The 27,931-nt window shown below is 37.4% G+C and overlaps 1 protein-coding gene across 4 annotated transcripts in view; it reads right to left on the bottom strand.

The window, feature by feature from the left end:
• Window positions 1-25,838, bottom strand: part of pcsk6 (proprotein convertase subtilisin/kexin type 6) — a 76,930-nt gene extending 51,092 nt beyond the window's left edge. For 2 of the 4 annotated variants that reach the window (XR_013794414.1, XM_079584194.1), the window contains exons 1-6: window positions 25,322-25,838; window positions 21,177-21,281; window positions 8,302-8,412; window positions 7,012-7,155; window positions 6,644-6,720; window positions 2,855-2,943 (exon numbers count right to left, since the gene is read on the bottom strand). Coding sequence is in view for 3 of the 4 variants with exons in the window: in XM_079584194.1 (XP_079440320.1) it covers window positions 2,855-2,943; window positions 6,644-6,720; window positions 7,012-7,155; window positions 8,302-8,412; window positions 21,177-21,281; window positions 25,322-25,477 (682 nt within the window). In the remaining variant the exon portion in view is untranslated. Of the gene's footprint in view, window positions 1-2,854; window positions 2,944-6,643; window positions 6,721-7,011; window positions 7,156-8,301; window positions 8,413-21,176; window positions 21,282-23,740; window positions 23,878-25,321 lie in introns of those variants that run through there. The other 2 variants (XM_079584196.1, XM_079584195.1) reach the window with 2 other exon arrangements.
• Window positions 25,839-27,931: the final 2,093 nt, after the last annotated feature.

The following is a 27,931-nucleotide window of genomic DNA, read 5'->3' as shown; positions in this document are numbered from 1 at the left end:
AGGTACATATAGAAATCAGAACATAAAGTCAGGGGTCAGGGAAACAAGTGACAAAAAGATATGTTTTAATGTGGGTTTTGAAATCATGTAGTGATGAAAGGTCGCGGAACTGTTGGGGAATAGAATTCCAGAGAGTTGGGGCAGCAATACAAAATGCCCTTCCACCAAACGATGATAGTTTGTGCCGTGGGATCATCAACAGACCGGTATCGGAAGATCTATGTGTGCGGAAAGGGGAGTAAGTATGGCTGAGATCAGAAATATAGTTGGATGCAAGACCATGGAGTGCTTTGAATGTAATAAGGAGTATCTTGTATTGAGTACGAAAGCGAACGGGTAGCCAATGTAGACTGCGTAAAATCGGAGTAATGTGGGAAGATTTCTTTGTGTATGTGAGGACCCTAGCGGCAGAGTTCTGGATATATTGAATTTTATTTAATGATGAATTGGGTAAGCCATAGAAAAGAGAATTGCAGTAGTCAAGCCGCGAAGTGATGAAAGCGTGAACTAGGGTCTCAGCATCGCTGATATTTAGAAATGGACTAGGTGAAAGAAGGCAGACTTAGTGAGCGAGGAGATGTGTGGAAGGAAGGAAAGAGAGGAATCAAAGATTATACCAAGGTCTTTGACAGTGGTGGAAGGTTGAACTAGAACTCCAGCAATATTAACATTGTCAATACAGACACGGGATGCAGCTTGAGGTGAAACAATAAGAAGTAGATTTGTTTTATCAGTGTTGAGTTTGAGAAAATTACTGGTCATCCAAGAATTTAAATCATCAATACAAGCTGATATGGAATGCGTGGGGAAAGGAGCGTTGCGTTGAGAATGGATGTATAATTGGGTGTCATCTGTGTAGCAGTAGAATTTAAAGCCATAATGACGGATGATGTTACCTAATGGGAGCATGTAGATGATGAAGAGAAGAGGCCCAAGAACAGAACCCTGGGGAACACCGTGTGGGACAGAGGCAGTAGTGGACTTAGCCTGGCAGATGGAGATGTAATGCTGGCGATCAGACAGTTAGGAGGTGAACCAGGATAGGGCAGTTCCAGAAATACCAAGAGCAGACAGTCGTGAGATCAGAAGACTGTGAGAGATTGTGTCGAATGCAGAGGAAATGTCTAGAAGAATTAGAATACTGGTGAAGCCGGAGTCAGTGGCTATAAGGAGATCATTGACAACCCTAAGAAGTTCTGTCTAAGTGCTGTGGAGGGTGCGAAAGCCGGATTGAAAACATTCATAGAGGTTGTTGGATGACAAATGAGTTTGAAGTTGAGCAGCGACCACTTCCTCAAGCAGTTTCGAAAGAAATAGTAGATTAGAGATTGGTCTGTAGTTGTCCATGTCAGAGTGGTCGAGGCAGCAGTTTTTAGTTCCTGAGGAACAGCACCAGTGCTTAGAAGTTGGGAGATGAGAAATGACATCGGTAGTGAAATAACAGGTGCACATTTTTTAAGTAGAGCAGTTGCATTTCAACGAAACATAAAATTGTTGAAAGACAGTAAATTAAGAGAGAAAAAAGTATTGACTGCTGAATTATTTACTTTAACTGGCATCTAATGAGTTGAGGACAAATCGTCCTTCAACAGTCCAAATTAATGCTTAGAGAACAACAATACAGATCAAAAATGAGATATTTGTTAAAAATTAATAGGATTTTATCACCAGCTAAACAAACATCCAGAATATCTTATCTGTTTTAGAACTAAATATTTGCTTTCACAGCACAGAAAACAGCTTCTTCTCAACGTTTGACAACACAAACCAAACTCTTCCAGGTCTCAGCTTCAACTACAGTGTTTGAAGGCGGGTCAAAGTAGACGTTGTTTACGGGCAGCCAATGAAGACCTTAGCCTGGCATTATGCAAATGTATTAAAAACCTACATTAAGTAAGATTGGAATGACTAGGTTAAGGCAGTTAAGAATCAGTTTAAAAACTCCATATATTGTGCACTTTGAACTGTGAAATTTTGCAGATCTCTTACATTCACAAACAGCTATATTACACACTACATGAAAGGTAATATGAAAACGCATAATAGGGGCACTTTAATTATTACTGAAGTGGGTCCACAAACAGTTTGGATTATAAAATGGATCTTTGGTTTTACAAAGTTTCAGAAACCCTGGCGTAAAAGTAAAAATTCACAATATTCTTTCGAATTGCTGGCATAGACTCCAATGCCAACGGGTAAAACTAATGAAAATGAATGAATACAATAGGAGCTTCACACCCTCGCTTGGCTCCAAAAGAGATTGTATATCCAGCCCTATCCTGTACTCACAGTTCCATCACTAAACTTTATGCATTTGGCACACAGCGCAACTGGAACAATACAGGCCCGAACCCCGCCAAGTCCGAGCAAAGGATGCGTTTGTCGGCATTGCCACCTGTGAGAACAATAAGGAAATATTTGCGTCTTTCAGCGCAGCTGCAGCCAAAAACAAAACTGCCCCAGATGGCTGATGGCATATCATGAAATCCACTTTTTGATTAAAACTGATCGCCCTTTTCATAGGATTAATTGCTTACGAGCGCATGAATGTCGAGCGGTTCGCTGTCCACTAAATTAATGAACTCTCTGAACAGAGGCGAACAGGAGCGCGGGCGTCTTGCCGATTTTAATCCTGTGCACACATGCGGAATAATCCTGTCTTATCTGCTCTGACTGCGTCTAAAACCTGTTGCTTGATCAGGGTTTAGCCACTTGCGGCAACTGGTCAGTTTTGCCAATCCATGTCTGTGTTGAGTGTCGGCTGCGGCGGGCCTGTAACTAAAATAGCATCTGGCATTTATTAGAAAATAAGGAGAGCTGGGAAGTAAACAGACTGTTTTTGAGACATGCATACCTCCTATGCGGGCGTTGTAGGCTATACCTACAATGCAATGCGAGTTGTTGGCTACAGCAGCAACTTCACCTGCACATCGCGTCCCATGCCTGGAAAGAAAAAGAAATGCAATAAAAAAATCAATAAAAAATGTAAATATGTTATATTGATATTAAATATTGTGTGTTTGTGTCTGAGTTTGATCAGAACTGTAACGATGTCAGTCTTGCTTCCCCATTATCTCCTCACTGTATTCTGTCCTCTCCACACTGCTAATTAAAACTGTAAAGAGGGAAAACATTTTTTTATAAAAAAGATTTATGTAATTGAGAATTACACACTAAGACACTGGCTCTGATTTAAGCCCTAGTGATTTGCCTCATTGTCTACAGCCTAAGCTACACTGTAAAAAAAATATTGTAATTTTAACTGTAACAAACCTGTACAAATGTGACAGTAAAAAAACGGTTAAAAAATGTAATAGATTTAACCTTACATTTTGTAATTTCACCTGCCAGTTTTATTCTGTAAAACGATGGATTTTTTTTTTTACATTGTATCATTCAAATGTTTGGGGTCGGTAAGATTTTGACAGTTTTTCTTAATCACTTTGGCACATTTTTCGAAAACAGTATTCTCTAAACTAAGTTCAGTTGTCACAACTGTTTGCTGGAACATCAGAACTCTATTGCATGTATGCAAAACGTAGTAACTCACCCAAAACATATAATTCATGCTTCAAAACCTAGTTATTGTGTCAGTAAATTGGTCAATGCCACCAAAAAGAAAAATGTCATCATGTGAGCCACACTGGTCAAATGTTTTTTCACTATGGAAATATTTGTTACATACAAATGTTTTTTCTACCTTGTTGTTGACACTGACTGCTTTCTATACTACACGAGAATGTAAGTTTTGTCTAGCTGAATGCTCTTGTGCATCATCCTGAGCTTTTTATTAGGTAAAATTTACTGGGGAAAGTCAATACTGTATAAAAAGAAAATGAATATTTTTATTCAAATAGTCCATTTATTTTGTAGAAATGTCTTCCCCTAACTCCACCAACACCAGACGTTTACATAACTTCCTATTGCTCTTCCATGACAAGCAACTGTGAATTTTCAGTTTACATATATAACACATTTCTACAAAAATAATTGTACTGTATAAATACAAATGCATTTATACAATATAAAATTTTGCGTTCGCTCTGTATATCTCTACGGCATCGCTCTCCAGGAGTAATTCGCTTTTGAAGTGGATTTACTTAATGTAAAGTTAACGAAAGTTATCATGAGGATTGTAATGTTTAAAGCAGATGTCTTAACAAATGTCAGTAGACCGGGAAGATTTTAAAACGAGTCGTTCATTCATAAATACGCAAGATCACTGTGAAAATACAGACCAGAAGACAAAAGACAATGAGCGCAGCGCTGAAAAGGGGCGGGGCTACATAAGGTCTATAGGGTTGTGACGTTCCATGTTCAAAAATGGTAGTGATTGTTAGCCTGGGTTTCCCCATACTGCCTTTGCGCAGCGCGATTTTATTTACGCTGAAAGGCAGTCTGGATACCATGGACCAGATTTTCGCCTCATCTAGGGAACCAATCACAGAACGGGGAGGGAGCAGCAAGACGATGACGACATCTATGCGACACAACTAAGCAGTTTGTTTATATCTATGGATTCAGCATGGCAGCAGACGCGAAGAGCGACCCTCATGTTTATCTTGCACAAACGGCAATAATCGCTGAACGTCATTGTTTACACAAAAATATCTTACCCATCGTCTTCTTCCTTGTCTAATTTCTGTCGCTCTACATACATCATCTGGTATAATGGAAACGATTGGCTATGATCTATACATGTGCATTTGATAGACATTCTTAGCACCCGATAAACGGCGCCGGGCATTTGTAAACTACGCCTCAAATACGAGAAAATGAACATGTGGTTCCCAGACCCAAGTCTCAACGAGAATTGGGTCTGGCGTTAGCCAGGCTAAGTGATTGTGCTTTCTTTTTGAATATATTTTATCATTTCATTTATTCCTGTGATGGCAAAGATGAATTTTCAGCATCAATACTCATGTTTTCATTGTCACATGATCCTTCAGAAATCATTGCAATATGCTGATCAGGAACATGCATATAAAGAAAGTAAAAAGGGTGAACTTTTGATTTCATTTTGTTAACTAAAAGCAAAAACGTCGTTTTGGACTCCGACGGCATCACATTCTGAAACTGATATCCAAGTTAATCCTCTTTCCACCACTGTCACAGCGTATCGCAACAGGCTGCATTAGCAATGCATTAATTGCATTTTTATCTTGTGCACTGTTCACTCGCTGTCGTTCGCTCAGCGCACCTCTTTACCAAAGTCTATTTTAATAGTTTTATTCTTTGTCCTCACTCAATTAAGTTTCTGCTCCGGGAGGCACGTTCCACACTTCAAAAATGAATTGAACATTGTATTGTTTTCCATTTCAAATATCCTGATGAGTATTAACAAAACAGGTCTTTGAAGTTTTGCCTGAGCTCTTGGCAGTTCATTCGTAAACATGTGGCATGAGCAGCAGAGAACAAGCATTAAATCAGGTGCTTATCAAAGACAAAGGCGTTTTCAATTAAATCCAAACCACACTCAATCCTACAGGATTGGATTGGTTTCAGTGCTTCCCCACAAAAAAAATTTGTGTTGACAGACACGCAAAATCACACAAGTCCAGCATAACGGCTTTATTTGCATTGCTCAAAATATCACAGCTTTTGAGAAAGCAAGATCTTTCAAAATATTGCTGTATTAGATCTGGTCCAAAATCTAGCCAGATCTCCCCCAAACACTCCAGCAACCATTTGGGGTGATCATAGTCACACATTCTGTTTTATTAAGTTAGGTGCTATAAATCCTATCAGTGTGAGATTTTAACCTGTGCCAGCGCACATATCCGACAATCCATTGGCGAGACCAGAGGAGTGCACTTTTGTGATTATCCCTTCGTGTGCCATAAGGTTGCCAACCGAACCGCTGTCCTGGAAACTGCCTGGCAACCACCCATAACACCCTAACAACTATCTAGCCACCACCCAAAAAACATGCTAGCAATCACCCAGTAAACACTAGCAACTATTCAAAACATATTAGCAACCTCCTAGCAAATTCAAAATACCTTTAAAACTTCAAATCTCTCTTCAAACAAACCACTTACTCAAACTGCAAAAAGGCTTCAATGACCTTTGACCTTCAAAACAATCTTCAAAAACGTTTTCAAGCAAACATTTTATCCACCCCCTGATCACTCAAAGCGAGTTACGCAAGTGTTAGCAGCAAATGAGTTGCGTTTAAAGGGATAGTTCACCCAAATTCTCTCATCATTTACTCGGCCTCATGTCGTTCCAAGGCAAGCCCATAATACTTTCCTTCATCTTCGGAACACAAACAAAGATCTTTTTGATGAAATCTGGGAGCTTTCAGTCCCTCTATTGGTGGCTACTCAACTGACACTTTGACGAATCAAAAAGTTCATTAAGAGATCGTAAAAGCAATACATATGAACTGAGCGGTTTAGTCCAAATTTTCTGAAGAGACACGATCGCTTTATATGATGAACAGATTGAATTTAGGCTTTTATTCACATATAAACATTGATTAGCGAACATAATCAGCTCAACCGAACCTGCTTGACCTCTTGCGGAAGCTCAAACGTGCTGCGTAACACACAAGAATTAACCTCATTGGTTCTTGCTGAAGCACAAACCCTTTAAGACAAGTCGTGTGGTGAGGAGTAATTTTAAAGACATCAGGCCTCACTTGTTCTCGTTACTGGAGTCGTATCGTGGGGTCGGGTCATAGTCATTGCCATTCACATCGTAGCTAGCAAGCTGATCCTAAATGACGGACAAAGCACATTAAATAAACCATCTGAGGCATTGAGAGTGAAACAAACCCATTTTGTTTTTCCACTGTAGTGCTAAAATATATAACACAAGCAATCATTTTATTATTCATGCTGTGCAGAGCAGTGTTAAAACTAACTATTAAACAATATTTTTAACAAACTATTAAAAACATTTTTATAAAATAACACCCGATAGAATGCATTTACAACATTAATGTTCCTAAAATAACACTTAAGAATGCATTTACAGAGATTAGAGAAAGTTTCAAGATAATCTCACATAATTCTGAGCCAGATCCGGATGGTTCCTCTCAATACCGTCATCCAAGATGGTGACGACCACATTTCGACCCGTGTAGCCTCTCTGCCAGGCCGCAAGGATATTCATTTCTGAACGACAGCGGCTGTTTTTATCACTACAGTGCTGGAAGACAATAAGAAGTCATCAACACCTTCACTTGCTATCAGTTTCAGGCACATGCATTTGACTTTGAAAATAGGAAACATTGGAACATTAGCAACATTCTCTGCTCTCCAGAAACACAAGCCTTTATTACTTCAGTGACCTTATGACTCAATCCGTCTGTGAGGAAATATGTCACAGCAAGTGGCAGCATAAACCTGTAAATTAAACGGGACGATTCATGTTTATTCAGCGGCAGAGGTTTTCGTGTCCTTCAAGGTCTCATTTATGATTCTTTTCAACACAGTCTTTGAGGACACAATCAACAAAGACGTCCCAGGGTGAAGTCAACATCAGAGGACGGATTGAAAACAGTCTCAGATACCTTTGTGCTGCAATATTAATCGTGAAGGCAAACAAACACCAAATATGCTTTAATAATGCTTGAAAACATCAGCCCTACTGGATTAACTATTAATCTTGTAGTGTTTGAAACTGATATACGAAGAACAAAAGGATTTGCATAGACACTTCAGTAAAACTAACAAGGTCTGAAGTCCTTCGAAGACACTTTTCGGAAGGAAAAGAAATGAGATGCCAACGAATAAAATCCATATAAAATTCAAAATTCATAAAGGTTGCATTCATTTGTGAAGATTATCATGATGAACTAAACATGAAAGAATCATTAATTTATTTCGGTCATGGAGCTTATTTTATGCAATAATCCAAAAGCCAATGGAAAAATCCTATCAGCTTTTTGTCAAGGGAACGAAAATGTAAAATGATGCTTATGACTGAAATTTGCCCTGACTAATGCCAGTGTTAGTGCGATTGTGTTCATTTCCTCAATATGAAGTAATTTGTAATTCATAGCATCAAGCTAGTAAGAGAAACAAACTAGCGCACATATACTACTTTCACACAGTTCGGTTTTTATGAGGCAAGGGCAGCGGAAACAGTCCTGCTATAAAACAAATAAAACAACAGGAGCTTCACAAACGAGCCCGTTTAATGAAGCACAAATCAGTGGCCCTTTTCTCTCTAGGAGTCACTGCAAATGAGGCAGCGATTCATTTGCTAAATCACTTCATTAGGAAAAAAAAAGGTCAAAAGGTAAAGATAGCTTATGAAATACAGGACTGAATGTGTGAAATATCTACTAACAATGTACCACATGTTGGACCATTTGGGATCGTTGAAGTGGATGTTGCTCGGGTCACTCCTGGCTTGACGTTTCACTCGTGACTTCACCACCTGCTGCTGCGCCCATTCAACCTGCAGAAAAAGCACGGGTTACATCGTCTCACATCAAAGACTAAACAGTTTATGCTCACCTTCATGCACATAAACATGTCTGCGAAATGCGCGGTCTGTATTTAGTCACGCTCTGGCTTTTCCATTACGTGAGGCTCATGTAGTCATTGCATTTAAGGAGAAACAAATGGGAATGTAGTACTCTGAAACATGCTTTCCTAAATGCAGCCTGAAGAAGAAATACAGCCACACCATCCAAAATATATGCATATCTAAGAGATTTTTTTTCACCTGTTTTTTTACACACATTACTGTCCCTAAATATGTAATAGCAATAGAAATGCTGCCGATTTTAAAATTCACTTATGATTATAATATTTGGTTAGTGCAATCATGTTTTACCTTGAATACTAAATATAAAAATCAACAATGAATTAGAGTGTGTGCTAGTCTAAAAATGACTAAAAGCAAGGAAGAAAGTGCTCTTGTGCTTTCTATATCGATTAAGAGCAGCACCAACCACATCCAGATCTATCTAGATCTCTGTATCCTTCCAGTAAAACGTATCATCTGTTGTAAATAAAGGGATGCGGACTTCTAATTTGAAAATGCCCGCAGATTTATTTGTCTTGCGGCAATGCCCGAATTTGTGGTTCCCCTAAAAATAGCTTAACTTCAGAATCACTAGCGCACTACGCTTTCTTGCTTTCATTAAAGAGGTCCAGAGGGAAATGTAATGAAAATCACATATTGCAATATTTATGCTTTTCTCTCTGTTACAGTCCCAAGCTATAAATGAATGGGTTGGGTTGGGTTGGGAATCAAGAATCAGTTCTTATTAAAAAGTGGCTCTATTAAATAAATAAAAAGAACCAAATGATTTATGACATTTGGTTCCATTAATAATTCTTGAATGTTTGGATACTAATCCAGATCCACTAATGAATCTCCAGCAAGTTGTTTGTTGGCTGAATTGAATGTCAAGAGAGAGAAAGGCTGAGTGCAAAATGCACAGTGATAATAAATATCACTCAACATGACTCAGCTAAATAAGTTATAAACTTGTTCATATATAGTTAGTTAGGATATATAGTTTCTATAGAGCTATTGAACAAATAAAAAAATAAGTGGTCTATCAATAATTGTGAGGTCATGAAAACTGCATGTAAGTACAGCATGTCACACTGGTGTGGCAGCAAATCAGCAGCTCACGTACTAAGTAACAAGAAAGTAAACTATGCACTTCACTTGATTTGTACTGTAGCATTTACGATGGATAGTTCAATTGACCCTTCGCAGGGAGCTTGATTGACAGGTGATCTGACCAATCATACTACGCCAATCCGCCATTTTGTCGGACAAAGCAGTCAGGAGAGTTCGTAGATTAACATGGGAGGATTTGAACTTGAAAAACGGAGTGTACTGACGCCTTTCCGCGGTTAAAACAACATTCTTTCTTATGTTCATTCATGTTTATTTAATGCTATATAAATTAACAAGAAGGAAGATATGATCGGTTCAAGAGCAGCTTTAACTGATGCTCTACAGTCTACAGCGATCTGACAGACACATTAAAGAGCCACAAAACGGTATTTATTGTTTAAATTTCTTTAAAAAAATGACCAAATTTGAAAGGTGAGACTTTGTTGGGGGGGGAGAGATGGGGTCTTTGCGAACGGTCAATTGGATGATTTGAAACTGATAAAATACTGATAAACACCTGTGAATGCACATTCTACATTAATACACCAAGTCGTACTGTGTATAATATGATATTTTGGCTGATGAACTATATTACCGGTACTTGACAAAAAAATTGGTACATTTTTTTATTGTTTTGTAAGAAGTTTCATAGTAAAAACAGTAATATTTAATAAAAAGAATAAAATAAATATTATCATAATTTAAAATAAATGTTTTATATTAAAATGCAATTTATTCCTGTGATGGCAAAACTGATTTTCAGCATCATTACTCTGGCCTTGTCACATGATCCTTCAGAAATCATTCTAATGAATGATTGATTAATTAATGAAATGTTCAAGAAACATTTATTTTTCATATTTTTGGGGAAAACATCATACAAGTTCAAAATAACAGCCTTTATTCAAAACCGTAATCTTTTGTTATATTATAAATGTCTTTATGGTCACTTTTGATAAATTGAATGCATCCTTGCTGAATTCAATTATTAATTTCTTTAAAATATATATATATTTTAAAAGGTACTGTAATTCATTATTGAACACTGGTGCCTTTTATCACAATGCAACAACAGCAGATTGAACACTGCAGATCTGAAAGATTACATTTTCAGTGTCCTTTTATATAGACTACAACACTTCAACAACACATCTATTGGATGAGATGTTATTTGCCCCGTTCTTTTCAGCTTGACAGCTCTTTGCTTGTGGTAACAAAACATTTCGCGCCGCCTCGCATGGCCTCTGCCTGTGGCCTGACACTGATGAAATGGGTTATTGGGCATTTGCCACGCCACACCATTTGTACACATGGCCCAGGGCAGGATATGATCAGAGGGCCTCCGTCAGATGCCCTCCAATAGACCTGGACTGTTTTATTACTCCCGAGATGCCGGCTGTCGGGAGGAGATAATCTTAGCAGGGGAGGGCTGGCTTCCAAATCCTGGAAACAGCTTGACTTTGAATGCCTGGCTGCTCTGTCAAATGAAGTCTTGGACAAACACGGCTGCTCGTCATATTAATGCGTCCGGGACCGAAGTGATTTAATGTGTAAGTCGGAGGATTGAAAGTCAGAGCATATGAACCATCTGAAAGTAGGAGGGACACAATTGTAACAGAACTCAACAGCTTGGCCTCTGAATATTCATTATTTAGTCATATAATGAATATTCAACAGTAGTCCAGTACTACTGGTTTCTTTTACCCAGCTTTTGATCTTAAAATTGTTATGTGTCCAACTACAATTTTTTCATTACATTTACATTTACGCATTTGGCAGACGCTTTTATCCAAAGCGACTTACATTGCATTATCCTATACATTTATACATAGGTATGTGCAATCCCCTGGGATCGAACCCACATACTTGCGTTGTTAACGCAATGCTCTTCCCACTGAGCTACAGGAAAGCTGTTCCTGTTATTACTGTCGCCAAGCAAAACAAAAGTCTTAAAACATAATGATTTCCTAATAAAAGTGTCATAATTAAAAGTGTCCTCCCATATAATGGTTGCTACACCTCCTAATAAAGGTTATTATAGTTTTAAAAGTTTTACTAGTGTCAAACCCATAATGAAAAAATTTGGTAATTTTCAGTTTATTTTTGTTATTTTTGATGGTGCATTAACCAGTCCCTCCAGGATTTTGCGATTGCAAGAATAAAGTGAATTCAACCAACTGACGCATTATTTGCAATTTAAGACAATAGTAATTTAAGCTGTAAAAAAATGCTAGAACAATTATACAACATTATAGAATATAAAATATATAGTATGTAATCAGTGACAGTAGTATGCAGGCACCTGTGTCTAACACAATTCTGTATTTTCAATTAAGCAGAATTAATATGAATAGATCTATCCTGGTGAGATCAATGCAAATTAACACACACAAACAAACAATAAATCCGTCAAATATCACCTCAATTTTTTTTTTTTAAAGTCACAGAAAAATGAGTCATTTTGGGCTGGGAAAATCAGTGATAAGTCCTGCGAAATCCTGATGGGAGTGAATAAAAAAACTGATTTTAAATTTAGTAAACTAAACTTAATTTACTATGGACAAATCAGTTGGATAAACAATGTATATAAATTGACAAAATTAACAAAGTTCTCTCAACTTTTGGGAAGTAAGTAAAACAAAACAAACAAACATTTAGAAAAAATTAATTACGGTAATACATTTTCTTTCATTTCTTTTTTTTTATTATAAAGTTTCAGTTATAGTTTTACAGTTATTGTACACAGTGGAGGGAGAAGGGTCCATCTGTGCTATTGTTTAATTATGCAATATTGAGCATTGAGTGCTTTTGCAACCCCGGGCTGAAAGTCACCCTGTTCAGGGTTGAAACAGAATAAGAGCACCAAAATGATGCCGTAACCAACCCCAAAATTAAAAATAGGGCCTCTTTGAGAATAGATTAACTGAATTTTGACCAATGTAAAAATGTGGATCCGTATTCAATAGTCATTTAAACATCTTTAGTTTTAGTCTGTGTTTCATCCCTTATGACACATATGACATCAGAAACTCCCCATGCTGAAAATAGTAACATCAAAGATGAGGTTACAATTTGTTTCAAATTCACAACAACACATCATACTGCAGGACATGCGCAAAATGAAATGCGCTATGAATACACAACTGCTGCCATTTTTAGCTGTAAATCTTAACAACCATCCCACCGGCATCACCGGGGTGTTTATGATTCAGCAGCACAGACTCCATCAGCTCTTGTGTCAGATGGCCTGCACAGGGCCAATTTTTAGATGTTTATGGCATAATATTTTTGAAATATATTTAATAGTTTAGTTTGAGCCCATTTAGATCAACTAAATGAGACTTTTCATGAAGACAGCAGCTGCAGACTCTCATTTGAAGCGTTATTTTAGATAACCGTTTAAAAGTTTGGTGATAATAAGGAGTGTTTCTTGAGCACCAATTCAGCATATTAGAATGATTTCAGAAGGATCATGTGACACTAAAGACTGGAGTAATCATGCTGAAAATTCATCTTTGACTTCACAGGAATAAACTATATTTTCAAAGATATATAAATAGAAATTTAAAAGCAATGAAGAGATGGGTGTGTTTGTTTGGGTTGATTTCAGATATCAACAATGTTCAGCAACGACTTTGAGAAATAACATACTGCACCTTTTGGACCCGTGAAAACCGTGTTTGATCAATTTAATGCAATTTAATGCAATTTTAATCCTTGCTGAGTAAATGTATAATTTTTTCTTTCTTTATTATTATACTGACCCCACAATTTTGAACAGTAGTATTTTTGAAAGTATTTTTCACTTTGCAATAGACCTTATGCGCCAGAGAAAGTAGTAGTCCTTTTTCGCAGTAGAGTTGTATATTTCAATGGCATCGCTGATTCGCTGTCGAAGAATAATTCTCATGAGCATTGTAATGTTTAAAGCAGATGTCTTAAAGGGTTAGTTCACCCAAAAATGAAAATAATGTCATTAATGACTCACCCTCATGTCGTTCTAAGCCCGTAAGACCTCCGTTCATCTTCGGAACACAGTTTAAGACATTTTAGATTTAGTCCGAGAGCTTTCTGTCTCTCCATTGAAAATGTATATACAGTATACTGTCCATGTCCATAAAGGTAATAAAAACATCATCACAGTAGTCCATGTGACATCAGTGGGTTAGTTAGAAGTTTTTGAAGCATCGAAAATACTTTTTGGTCCAAAAATAACACAAAATAAGACTTTATTCAGCATTGTATTCCCTCCCGGGTCTGTTGTCAATCGTTCACAGTTACGCTCAAGGCCGGACTTACCATTGGGCTTGACTGGGCTCAAGCCCATGGGCCCCGCTCAATAGGGGGCCCCGCCCTTTTACGTTTGATTTTTTTCAATAATATATCCAGGGTGCGATTTGCCGGGGGGGATGCGTGCAGGCGCGGAGTTTGCGGGGGGGCAGGGGGAGCATTGCCCCCCCTGGAGGCTGAAACGGGTAATTGCATTTTTTTTTAAATTGCATTGTTTAAAAAATATATATATTATAAATATTTTAAATAACACAAAACAACCAAATGGTGGTAAGTAGGGAAGTCACCTGTGGGAGAAAAAAAAAAAAAAAATCCGTGGCGACGGTTTTGCAATCCGTCCGCTCAGTTTATAAACCGCACTCACGAATTCTCAAACTGTTCCCTCGGTTTAACAAATCGTGCCCACCACGGGTTAATAAACCGTACCCACGAGTTTCTAATCCGCGCTCTCAGATTTGTAAACCGTGCCTTCAATTTTTGTAATCTGTACCCACAAATTCACAAACCGTGCCCAAGTTTTCGCAATCGTTCCCACGGGTTTATACGCACGGATTTGTGGTTCCTCCCCCAGTCGGTGCCGGGAGATTTAACCAGGCCATCTGTTACGGTGCGGGATACGTAGCCTACGCATTGCATTGTGTTTATAAACTTTATTTTCAAAAATGGATAATTTCCTGAATGTTCTAATAAACGACAGAGAGTTGGGTGACGCGACTTTGTCAGCGTTTCGAGAGTATAGCCTTAAAGTAACAAGCAATTTTAATAACCTCAGGGGGGAATAACCTCAGTAGCTATAATAGAATAATCAAAAAAGACTTCACATAAAAAAAGAAATATAATACAAACACATTTCCAAAACTGTAAAAGGTTAGGTTATTTAACAATTAAAAATAAACTCAAATAGGCCTAATAATAATAATAATAATTATTATTATTATTACATTTAGGCTACACATTTAGAAGATGCTTTTATCTAAATAACAACTTACAAAAAAGGAACACAGCAATTAGTCAAATGTCAGTCATAATACAGGTTAGACAGTGCAGGGTTTTATTTGATTATCACAAATAAACACAAGATTTTGACGCATATCCAAGGGTTTGTGCATGCGGAGTGTGAGCGCGCACTGCATGGCACGGAGGCGCGGGCGCGAACTGTGGAAACAACTTAAAATACTCTATAATTTCTGGTCATACAGAAAAGAATAATACATCATTCGCAACTACTTTTTTTGTGTAAACTCACAACAACAAGAAACCGTTGTGCTTTTGTAAAATAAAATAAAACAATCAGGCGCGCTTTCATGATCTCCGTGAGCTGGATCTGCCACAATAACGCGTCTCAAAAATGAACTGAAATGACCAGAAATTATAGAGTATTTTAAGTTGTTTCCACAGTTGATAGGAAAATACAAGTGCTCATACTCCGCACTTGGATATGCGTCAAAATCTTGAATGTGATAATCAAATAAAACCCTGTATTATTATTGTCTAACTGTGTTCATTTTTTGGATAAAAGCGTCTTCTAAATATGTAGCCTTGTAGCCTGATAATAATAATGATAGGGTGATTATTATTATTATTATGATTTGCGTTTATGAGTTCACTTAAGTCATTAATATGTTTATCATAAAATAATTTATGAATGCTTTATTTTTAAGCAAAAATTATGCAAAAAAATGTAGGCCTATTTTATCCAAAACTGTAAAATATAGCCTATAAAAATAAAGCATTGATAACTTATTTTATGATGAACATGTTACTGTCTTAAGTGAACTCATGTATAGTTATAAACTCAAATAATAATAATAATAATAATTATTATTATTATTATTATTATTATTATTACATTTTAGGCTACATATTTAGAAGACGCTTTTGTCCAAAACGTACAAAAAAGGAACAAAGCAATTCGTCAAATATCAGTCATAATACCGGTTAGACAATAATAATAAAGTGCTAAGATTATCACAAATAAACAAAAGATTTTGATGCACGTCATTCATATTAAATCGTATATATTCCACCCCATACCCGCTACAATTGAGAATCACTTGAAGCATGCACATGCACGCATAGACAATTTGATGTATTCCATTTAATAACAATACAAATTATTGTCTAACCTGTATTATGACTGACATTTGACTAATTGTGTTCCTTTTTTGTAAGTTGTTATTTAGATAAAAGCATCTTCTAAATGTGTAGCCTAAATGTAATAATAATAATAATAATTATTATTATTAGGCCTATTTGAGTTTATTTTTAATTGTTAAATAACCTAACCTTTTACAGTTTTGGAAATGTGTTTGTATTATATTTCTTTTTTTATGTGAAGTCTTTTTTGATTATTCTATTATAGCTACTGAGGTTATTCCCCCCTGAGGTTATTAAAATTGCTTGTTACTTTAAGGCTATACTCTCGAAACGCTGACAAAGTCGCGTCACCCAACTCTCTGTCGTTTATTAGAACATTCAGGAAATTATCCATTTTTGAAAATAAAGTTTATAAACACAATGCAATGCGTAGGCTACGTATCCCGCACCGTAACAGATGGCCTGGTTAAATCTCCCGGCACCGACTGGGGGAGGAACCACAAATCCGTGCGTATAAACCCGTGGGAACGATTGCGAAAACTTGGGCACGGTTTGTGAATTTGTGGGTACAGATTACAAAAATTGAAGGCACGGTTTACAAATCTGAGAGCGCGGATTAGAAACTCGTGGGTACGGTTTATTAACCCGTGGTGGGCACGATTTGTTAAACCGAGGGAACAGTTTGAGAATTCGTGAGTGCGGTTTATAAACTGAGCGGACGGATTTTTATTTTTCTCCCACAGGTTACTTCCCGGGCTCCATACCCAATTGATAGGCGCAGAGTCCCAGCTGCTACAATGTTTTTTTTTTTTTTTTTTTTTTTTTGCCCCCCCTGGCTCGAACGTCAAACTCCGCCTATGGATGCGTGGGATTTCCCCCTTTCTGGTCAATGTATCCCTGCCTCTGCTTAATTATTTGTATCCCCGGTGGGGATAAATTTATCCCCCCCTCAAAGTGATCATAGTGCTACTAGTGGCGAGACGGATCACAAAACTTATCACGGATCCGTGGTTTGATTAAAGTCAATTTTATTTTAAAATGATTACTCACTCACTCTTGAGCGTCTGGCGCGAGTGATTTCAATGTTAAGTCAATGTAACGCGCGTCTAGAGGTCCTGCGGCGCGGTGTTTAGCGCGGCGCGGTAGACGCGAGCCTCATTCGCGCATCCAGTTTGCGCGAATGAGGCGAATTGCTAACACAGATCATGTCTTTTCTATCATTTCACTGTAGCTCAGCATCGCGATCAGTGTTGTGCCAGTTCATACTTAAAAAGAACTAGCTCAAAGTTCAGTTCACACAGATGATAATGAACTAGTTCATGTCATAGTTCTTTTTTTTTTTAAATGAACTAAGTTCACATAGGGTGAATTGCCCTAATGTGGGACACTGCCTAATGTGGGACACCTAAGCTCTAGTGTTTGTAGGTCCCACACAAATACATGAATGACAGTGAAACTATGGGTTAGAAAAAGCTGTGGTGTCATGTTATCAAAATCACATGACCTATCAAATGTCCAATCATATTTTAGGGTGGAGCAATCATCAAACAGGAGACACCTTGTGTGAAGACCATCCGAAGGTTAATGACATAGAGTTTTAACAAATTTGATATTAAGGAGTTAAATACATTTTAAACAAAGCAATCCTGCTACTTTTTAGCCTAATATGCTTATGAAATGTTTGTCCATCAAAAAAAAGTGGAACTTTGTGTGCATAATCTATATATTTTATATTTTTATAAAATTTCCTAGTGTCCCACATTAGGAAATGTGGTTTCCAAATCCGGGACAGCACGATCAGCCTAATGTGGGACAGTACTTCAATGAGTCAAAAATGTGTGGTGGGGCATGATTTATGGGACAAACATGGCTATTTACATGGTTTTAGTCTTGTAATGCAATATTTGAATACTGTTAATGCAGATTTTTACAGTCATGTTTATTTTTTTATTCTTTTTTACTTTTTTTGTGTGTCTATCTCTCTCTCTCTCTGTGTGTGTGTGTGTATGTATGTGTGTGTGTGTGTGTGTGTGTGTGTGTGTGTGTGTGTGTGTGTGTGTGTGTGTGTTGTGTGTGTGTGTGTAAAAGGTAGGTAGTTGACTTAAATGAAAAATAGCTCTGAATTTAAAAACGCAGTAGAAAACCAATAAAGCCATTCCACTTTATTTTATGCATCTGATTAATTCAATGAAATGTATTTCAGATCACAATGGCAAAGGTGAGAAAGACAGGGACAGATTGTCTGATGCAGAAAGAGAGGCAGAAAAAGGGAAAGTTGTTAAGTAAACTGAACTAGATAATATTGTATTATCGGTCTGATGATGTTCAGTTATCCATGTTTCATCCATCCATAACCAAGAAAATGACTAACTAGGATTTAAGAGAGAATCTAAAATAAAATAAGATTTTACTATTCTACATGTATCAGTGTGATTTTTGGTCTTTTATCATAGATTTTTCAGTGTCCCATATTGGGAACACAACTGTCCCACTTTAGGAAAGCTGCAGATTGTCTCAGACGACTTGCTATAAGAGCACTAATATGTCTATAATTTCTCTTATGAATGAGTTATCTGAATTTTCTCTTTTGATTTGATTAGGAAACATACTGGGGTTTTTAAAAAAGTATTGGGTGTGGATTTAATGTTTTGGTTACACATCGCAATATGTCACAGAAGTCTGAAGTGCAAAAAATGTCCCACATTAGGGCAATTCACCCTATCTAAAAATGAACTAGTTCACGTTCATTTGTTAAATTATTTTAACAAAGATGTAGGCTATTATTAATAATAATGTTATTTCAACACAATATCTCGTTATTTCGAAATAATGTGTGCGTGCATCTGTAAATCCGGTGACGCGTGTATTGATTTTTATTAATAAACAAGTGTTTTCTCTAAAAGTGTCGACTCGGCTGCAAAGATGAAGTTGACGATCGCCATCTCCGTGTGAACGCGCTTATAGAAAGAAATGCACATAAATAAGCCTAATAATGGATTATCAGAGAGTAGCCTTTTTCTTTTTTCGTTTTGAATTATTTCGTTTAAAGACATTTCAAGCTTTGTGTATTTGATGTATTTGTCATGTCTGTGTGAGGCATACACTGAGTTTCGTTAAGTTAGGATGTGCTCTAGTTCACGTGCAATGCAAGTGAGCGCGCGGGCGCCTCCGTTAGGCTATATTTGTTTCGTCGGCCTATTCATTAAATACAGGCAATTGGTTGATGAAAAATTGATTAAAATTAAGATACAATTTATACAAAACGAAATTCACTTTAAAGAAAGGCTTTCTATAACAACTTCAACTTCAACGGTCAAAATCAATGTCTCATTCCGCACCCTATCTCGGTCGTGCTGTTCACTTTTCATAAATCAAATGGAAATCAATGAAAAAAAAAAAAAGGTATAATATTATAACAAATATGAAACGCGCTTTTTTAATGGCTACAACAGTATAGTAGGCCTACATATCCTACTCTCTATTTGTAGCCTACACATTTCTGCACATTAATTTAATTCTGAATTTTGCACACACAAGCTGAAAGGCATTTGTTCAAATCAAGTTCACGGATAATTGTGCGGGCATTTATAAGCCTAATCATTATGATACTAAAATCCTAACAAATAGGCGATGCTATGTACAAAAAATCAGATGAGCCCATAATATGAACGGTTAAGCATTTTCCTCCCATAGAAAACCATTAGGCTATAAGAACGCTTAATGTGGCTTAATGCAGATTAGAATGTCCCCTTATGTCGAAATAACGAGATATCGATACTAGGCTACTGTGTCCACCGTGGTCTCCTTTTTGATCAGCGGAAACGATTTTTGCTTGTTTGGGATCTGACTGTCCAGATTTGAAAAAGTTAAGCAAACTTTTTCAAGCTTCAATCAGTGGTCATAAAAAATAAATTAGCACGGTGTTTACATGTAACACTGTATACTGTACCATGTCACCTTTTGAAAGTAGCTTTGCACTTCAAATAACGATTGGATCAATTATATTGTTACGCCACCAGATGGCGACAAATTACTTTTAAAAAACATTTGTGATTGAATCGTTCATTCAGGAGATTCGTTCAAAGATGCTGATTCATCTATGAAACAATTGTATTTGATTGAGGAATTAAATCATTCATTCAAACCTAAGTTTTTTTAATAAATAATTCAGATTAATGAAACATTTTTGTAGACTTCAGCAATTAAGATAAATTGTTATTTTTTTAGTTGTTTGTTCAGAATCGTGATCTCTAGTTTTATTCTCAGTTTATTCAGAATTGTGTTGCTCTAATACATAGCTTGTGTATCATTTTGTTCTATTTAAAGTAATGTATAGACGGTAGGGCCCGAAAGTGACTCAAGCCCAGGGGCCCCCACCACCCTAAGTCCTGCCCTGGTTACGCTGATGGCGTAAGACGCTGATGACGTGTTATCTGGTGCGCCCGAGCTTCATTTATAGACTGAGGGAAACGCACGCTGTAAAAGTGTCTCATCCGCGACATGCACATTTACGCACCATTAAAAAAATGATATCCACGCAAACAATGTAGAATAGCTTGAATATAGCGTGCGTCTTCCTCAGACTGTAAACGAAGCTCGGGCGCACCAGATAACACGTCATCAGCGTCTTACGTCAGCAGCGTCACTGTGGAGTCCTGAACGCAGATTGACAACAGACCCGGGAGAGAATACAATGCTGAATAAAGTCTTATTTTGTGTTATTTTTGGACCAAAAAGTATTTTCGATGCTTCAAAAACTTCTAACTAACCCACTGATGTCACATGGACTACTTTGATGATGTTTTTATTACCTTTATGGTCATGGACAGTATACTGTATATACATTTTCAATGGAGGGACAGAAAGCTCTCGGACTAAATCTAAAATATCTTAAACTGTGTTCCGAAGATGAACGGAGGTCTTACGGGCTTAGAACGACATGAGGGTGAGTCATTAATGACATTATTTTCATTTTTGGGTGAACTAACCCTTTAACAAATGTCAGCAGACTGGGAAGATTTTAAAATGAGCAGTTCATTCATAAATACGCAAGGTCGCTGTGGAAATACGAACCGGAAGGGGCTATAAAAAAGGGGCGGGGCTACAAAAGGTCTCTTTTATTAACTTTCAAGCATTTGAAGTGCCATTCTTGTCATCAGTGTTTGGAGATGGTGGCCACATGTGGGAAGGCTTACCTCTGGGTCCATGTGAATGAAGCGGTGAGAGCCCCTCGTGGCAAAGGTGGATCTGCGTACCACCCTGCTGTGATGGAAATGGTAATGGTGCTCCAGTCCTCCGATCTACAGAACAAACAACCATGAAAACCAGCAAGAGAATTGACAGTCACACATTTGAGAAAGGCATGAAATTAACTTTTATCAGAGACAGCTTTGGTGGACAGAAATTGCATCTTGGCAGGGGCTAGCAAAAAAAAAAAAAAAAAAATCAACATACAGCACAGACTCCAGTATAAAAAAGTTCTTAAAACATAGATTGCTATTCCAGCCTCACAAAAAGCCAACGAGAATCTCAGTAAAATGGACATATGGCACACAGTTGGTGTTGCAGCAGGCTAAATCTAGTTGGCACATGCCTTCTGCCCTTAGCACATTTATCACACACTGGCACTTCTGAGTCAAATGATAAAGGAATAGTTCAGTATTTACTCGCTCTCGGTGTTGTTCTAAACCATGCATTGCTGTTGTTTTTGTCAATAAGAATCATTTTCCATAATTCGATAGCTTTGCACAGGGAACAGACAAAAAATTTACCATTTAAATTTCATAATTAAAAATATAATTATCTGTTTTTAAATAAAATTTTAAAATTTTCTTAATTTAATTTTCTTAATTTAAACTGTCACATCATTGACTAATATACACAAGTACCAAATGGCATTTTAGAGTACATGATGACATACTTGCAAAATTTGAAGTTTAGAAGTCTGATGGAACATTTCAGTGGATAAAGAGATAATAAGTTGTATAACTTGTATGTACTACTTTATGGTGTTTTTGTGCATTTTCCATATAGCTGATAGTATGGAAAACAAAGATGGATGGAACAAAAATAAAAAAACGTCATACAGTTTTGATAGATACATAAGGCTGTGTAAAATAATTTTCTTTTGCAGATAAATATTTTTTTAAATACTTTACATGATTTTTCTGCAATGCAAATGTTATTATTGTAAATAAATGTTTTCTTTTGCAACAACTGAGAGGGTGTAATATTAAATATGCCTTTGCCAAAAATGTGGGGAAGAATCCATTCACATATCTGTCTGTAAATAGGCTAAACCCCATGTTCTTTGTTCACTCATATTGATTCTCCATGCTGTCAGTACACACTGAGCAGAATTGAGATGTATGTAAAAGCATTAGGTGACAAAGAGGACTTAAAATAACCTTGAAAGACAACTTTGTCTGTGCTTTCAACAAAGAAATAAAAGAGATCTGCCACTGTGATGAGGCAATGAGCAACCAATCCTATCAAATCAAAGCTTCACAGACCTTAGAGAAGAACATCTTGAAGCCTTAAGATTAGCAACCTCACAGAGACCAAATTCAAGGCATACTAGTAGCGTAGTAGACAGTGTTAATTTGAACAGACACCACCTCCAGATATCCTAAGGCCCTTGAGTGCAAGAGAGATGTGCATTTCATACAGTGCGGTCGACTTGAGAAACAAGAGCTGAATAACGTGTTTAAACAATGATTTCTCAAGTATGACTTTTCAAGTTCTTACAATGTAAACATGTTTAATAAGAGTTGTTTTTTTTAAGGGTAGAGGGGTAATTCTTTACATAATGCAAGAATGCACATTTGAGCAAGTAAAACCCAGAGACTCTTGCCAAATTTAGACATTCTAGTGGCTTTTTGATACTTTAAATGTTTAAAGGTGTAATACCACATATAAAATGATTTCACAACATGAAGCATCTCACTGAAATTTATGCTTTGAGGCAGGGGCGTAGAATTTAGTAGGGACGCTAGGGACGTGTCCCTACCAATATCTAGTGACATTGATTTAACCCTAGAAATAATTTCGATCAAACCTTAAAATATGTCCCCGTCCCCACCAATTTCGAAATCAAACCTACGCCACTGCTTTGAGGTATTACACATGTGGCAAGTCTAGACTATCAAACCACAACAGCAAAAAAGGTTGAAGTTTTATAGAAAGGAATGGTGGGTGGTCTAATTCAGTGGCTAATGATGATGTTATCCGGACGAATCAGAAGTGGGAATACTCGAGTTGAAATTGTCCACTTCCAACCTCACTCTGAATTCTCCCACCTCCTCTTGAAAATAACCAATGGAACTTAATTATGATTTCATTTTTTTAACTGTAGTTAGTGTGTAATGTTGCTGTTTGAGCATAAACAACATCTGCAAAGTTATGACGCTCAAAGTTCAAAGCAAAGGGAGATATTTTAGTTTACAGAAATCGCTTTTTAAGACTACAACAAACGGCCCTGGAACACACAAAGAGTGTGAGCCAGTGTTGAGAAGAGGAAGAGATGTTTAGTAGAGGAGGACATTTGTGAGTCTGCTCAAGCAGTCGCATTCGTCTTTTCACATTTATTGCAATACAGTACGCTACGTAACACAAATGCAATATCATGTCACTCTGTAGGCATCTTACAACAGTTCCCACATGACACCACACGAGCAATTTATAGATTATCATGAAAGAATATGCTAATCAATGACTTGAAGATAGTTAACTCCACTTCAGCATAAATTCATCAACTAACCATTCAGAAACGTCCTGTTGCATTCTACATGTTGTCACTTCATCTTGTGTCTGACTTCGGTTTGAACATAAAAGGCAGAGAGAGCAGTTTCTGACATTTTAGTGCGTATCTGCATTCTGCAAGCTGCTAACACACGAGCTCTTGAAGCTCTGCCCTCAATCTGTGCGAGAGCAGCAGCTCATTTGCATTTAAAGGGAGACACACAAAACAACCCGTCTTTGCTCACCCTCAAAAAGGGACAATTTTAACATGCTATAAAAAATAATCAGTGGGGTATTTTGAGCTAAAACTTCACATACACACCCTGGGGACATCAGAGACTTATTTTACATCTTGTAAAAAGAAGCATTATACCACTCGTTAAAAATTAATTGATTGGCTGATCAATCTGCTCCCACTATGCCCACATGTACTTTTTTTTTTCAAGTAGGAGGAGGGAACGTTTCACACAAGTTAGCAAAATGACTGAAAGACTTGATCAAAGATATGGTTTCACAGTGGTGAAAAAAAAGCTGAATGCAAATAAAGGCTATAATTGTGCATAGTTAAGATAGCAACATGAACAATGAACTGAAGTCAAAGGCTGCGTTCTGTCAAACTCTACAGTATTTTGGTGCAAATTCATGTTGCACCTGCCTATGATTTCTACCAAGTGACACATGGACAGCTTGTTCTCCTTGTGCTTTAAAACACATGACTAAAACTATGCAAAACTATTAAATACAGGATCATGTGCATAATGATTTATTAGCTGCCACACCAATCAAAAATCATCATAATACAAAAGTACATTTTAATTATTCTATTCAGCCAATGTCAATGTAGTTTGTAACATATTATGCCATTTATGGTAATATTAATACATTTCAATGTTTACTTAAGTTTAGCTTTTGTAAACTATTATAGTTGTTTTGGGTCCCTTTCTTGATATTTTATAAAACCATGTTAATGAAGTAAAACCAGCTGCTTGCACATTTAACCCCGAGACATTTTAAACCATAGGTTAATCCTGAGACAGCCTATGTTGCTCCATCTCTATTTCTTACTGTCCACACTGAGTTAATCATTCCTGCATATTAAGGTTTCGAGATTTCTAGGAAAACGTTATCGTGGTTGTTTGGGCAACAGAAGCCCGCTCCGGTCTTGAAAAACACCCAAATCGTCTCTTTTTCACTCAAATTAACGCGTTTAACGTCAAGAGTCTACATTTTTACTGGCGTTCTCTTTTACTCACTTGAACCAAACAATCGCGTAAAAGTTTCTGCTACTAATATTAGACACGTAGCCTATCAAATAAATTCTAGCACTGCGTTGTTTACATTTAGGCACTAGCCTATACAATTTTCGCTGCCTACCAACTGCGAATCGATGCGTGCAGGTTAAAAATACCTGCGGTAAAGTACCGTGACAGCTAGCCCTCAGCCCTGAGCAAATGTTTCAGTGCGTAAGTTTGCGTAATTTACGCATGACCTAACTTGTTAGTTTTTGATAATGCTCGCATGATACTGTATTCTCGTGGACTTGAAACTGATTTAAATAAGTTTCCCATCATGCACTAAACAAACACAAAAATATCCTTACCTGACCCAAATTAGTAAAGCCATATTTTGAGGCGAGTTTATCAGCGTCTACTGGTCCTCCGGGGATCCGAACAGCCCAGTGATTGGTGTAAACGCGAGAAAGCGACGCTTCCCAAAGCCAAAAAGTTGACAAAACAAAACCAAGAAACAAACGCATATTGCTCGTCGATTGTCCAGTCTGGTAACTTTGCGGTAAATGATTCACGCACAATCGATCACCTCCACACTCAACAAAACACGAGCATCAAACCTTTAGTCCTGGCACGCGATACATCCAAAACATCCTTGAGTTACTCCTGCATTATTTTCCCCCATTCAAAACACGGCATCCCTTCCTATCGCTTCATTTTGGGAGCTCGAGTTCAATAAACCTGAATTTTTTGGTCCTGTTTCACGACAGATGGCACGCCAGTCAATATAAGTCTTGCCATGTAAGCCTATGGCAGAATGAGTGCGCGCGCTAGTATTGAGGTTAGCAGCACGAGCTTATGGCTAGAGCTTGCATGCGCAAGTGTGTCATATAGACGCCAATAAAAGGCGTTTTTATCCAGACAAGTGGCGTGCAAGCAACTGAGATATGCAGATTCATAGCTCACAGGTAGCCTAATTCACTTTTGAACGAGTCTTGCAGTGTGGTGATCCCTGATGACTGACCAGAAGTACGTAAGTAATTCTAACTGTTTGGGGGAATCTCAGCTCATGACACCTGTCAAGACCGTGTTCGTCTTATATTTCAACCCAATATTTAAGTGTGTGTGTGTGTGTGTGTGTGTGTGTGTGTGTGTGTGTGTGTGTGTGTGTGTGTGTGTGTGTGTGTGCGCGCGCGCGCATAAAGGAAATGAAATGATACTGCATTCAGTCACTGCAATCACACTAAGGGTGTTTGGAAAGACAAGAGGAATGCTCTGAATCTAGAGGTGTTTGAAGGGCTCAATCATCACTTTTCTGTGGAACTAATCTAAATGGAGCAAGCTGCAACCAAATTGATTTAGAATTACAGTGGGAGTCCAAAAGACCACACAAAAAATATTGGATTTTTCTCATGTAGACCTGAGAATAAAAGTTCTGTTTGTTAGCTGTCAGCTTGATAAGATCACTTGAGTAATTATTAAAGCAAAAGAAGATTAACCAAACTAAACTTCAAAAACAGAAGTATTTTCACTGGTGTTCTCAGACTTTTTGATCCCACTGTAAATAATTTGAATGATGGCTGCAGTTTTAATGTCCATGCAAAAGGTTTGTCTATGTTATATCCTTCTTTGTTTTCTTTGGCCTATTAACTCAAGCTGCACAAGCACAACAGCCGTGATACAAAGTGAATTCACAGCTAAGTTGTATCAAAAAATGGGGATATAATTCTCTTTTTCAACTCCTATCTCTACCATCTGTGCCTTCCCTGCGGAGATAGAAAAAAAGGCCAGACGCTCTCCGTTTCCCACTTGTAAATGATCAGAATATCTCTGTTTATGAAAAGCTAAACCATCTAGTCTAAATTTAGACACCATTCCCCAGATTCACTGTCAACGCTGATTTTTAAAAAACATTTTACTAAACATGGAGAGGCGGTATTAACATTCAATTGCATGGTATCTTACGTCCAGAAGCCATTGGCACATATATAATAGTGGGACATCCGTATATCACCATATGTTGTGGCACTAACCTAGTGACACATCCCACTGTCTGTTGGAGCTTTATGTAGATGGTCCATTTGTTAAATATGTGTCTTGTGGCCCGTTCTATATATTTATATTTCTTATTACAAGTTTTTTTTTAAATCATTTTATTACAATGTATTTAAATGCATATTGAAAAAACACTGTTGTTTTGATAACTCAACAAGTTTTCCCCCCCTATTTTGACAGTTGTGTCATTAGGAAGTATAAAATATATTTAGATTGATGACCACAACTAAAAGTGAAACGCTCTAATTAAAGTGGTACCAACCAGCAGGGGTATGTCCCACCACAATTGGACAGTGACCAATACATAATTGTAACTAGCATGAGAGAAAATGCTACAAATCATTATTAAGTTACACCCGCCATTCTGAAATGAATTATGAAAACTGGCACTAACTATTCAGAAGTGTGCTTGATCCGTGTTCAGTGGCACATACCACTCAAATACGTGTCACAAAATGACTACATGTTTGAAAAATATGTGCCACCAAGCATAGCGGCGTGTGCCAATGGCTTCTGTGAGTAAGATGCCATGCCACTTAATGTTAATAACGCTACTGGAGACGTGCAACCATAATGATAGCCAAATAAGCCAACCATTGGGTCTGGTCTATATGACCGTGGGTCCTCCTTCAATAAGTCTAAGGGATTTTTTTGCCCATTTTATCATTCACCAGGCAACATTCTCCGATGGGTCTGATTGCTTAGAAAAGTAATAGCACACTTCTCCTTAACAAGCTGCAAGATTTGAAGTGACACAAACTATGCAGGATGAGTGGACTATACTCTCTTATAGAGATGCTCGCCTCAGCAAACATCACTAATAAAACAATAGACGACCTGAAATGAGATTCTGATAAGTAGCCGGAGAGCATTTTAAAGGAAGCTTCTATAGTGCTCGGCTATATATATATTCATAGCTGTCTTTA

This window comes from Phoxinus phoxinus (genome assembly GCF_949152265.1).
Source record: "Phoxinus phoxinus genome assembly, chromosome: 2".
NCBI classification, from domain to species: Eukaryota; Metazoa; Chordata; class Actinopteri; order Cypriniformes; family Leuciscidae; genus Phoxinus; species Phoxinus phoxinus.
This window is presented reverse-complemented; position numbering and strand designations above follow the sequence as displayed.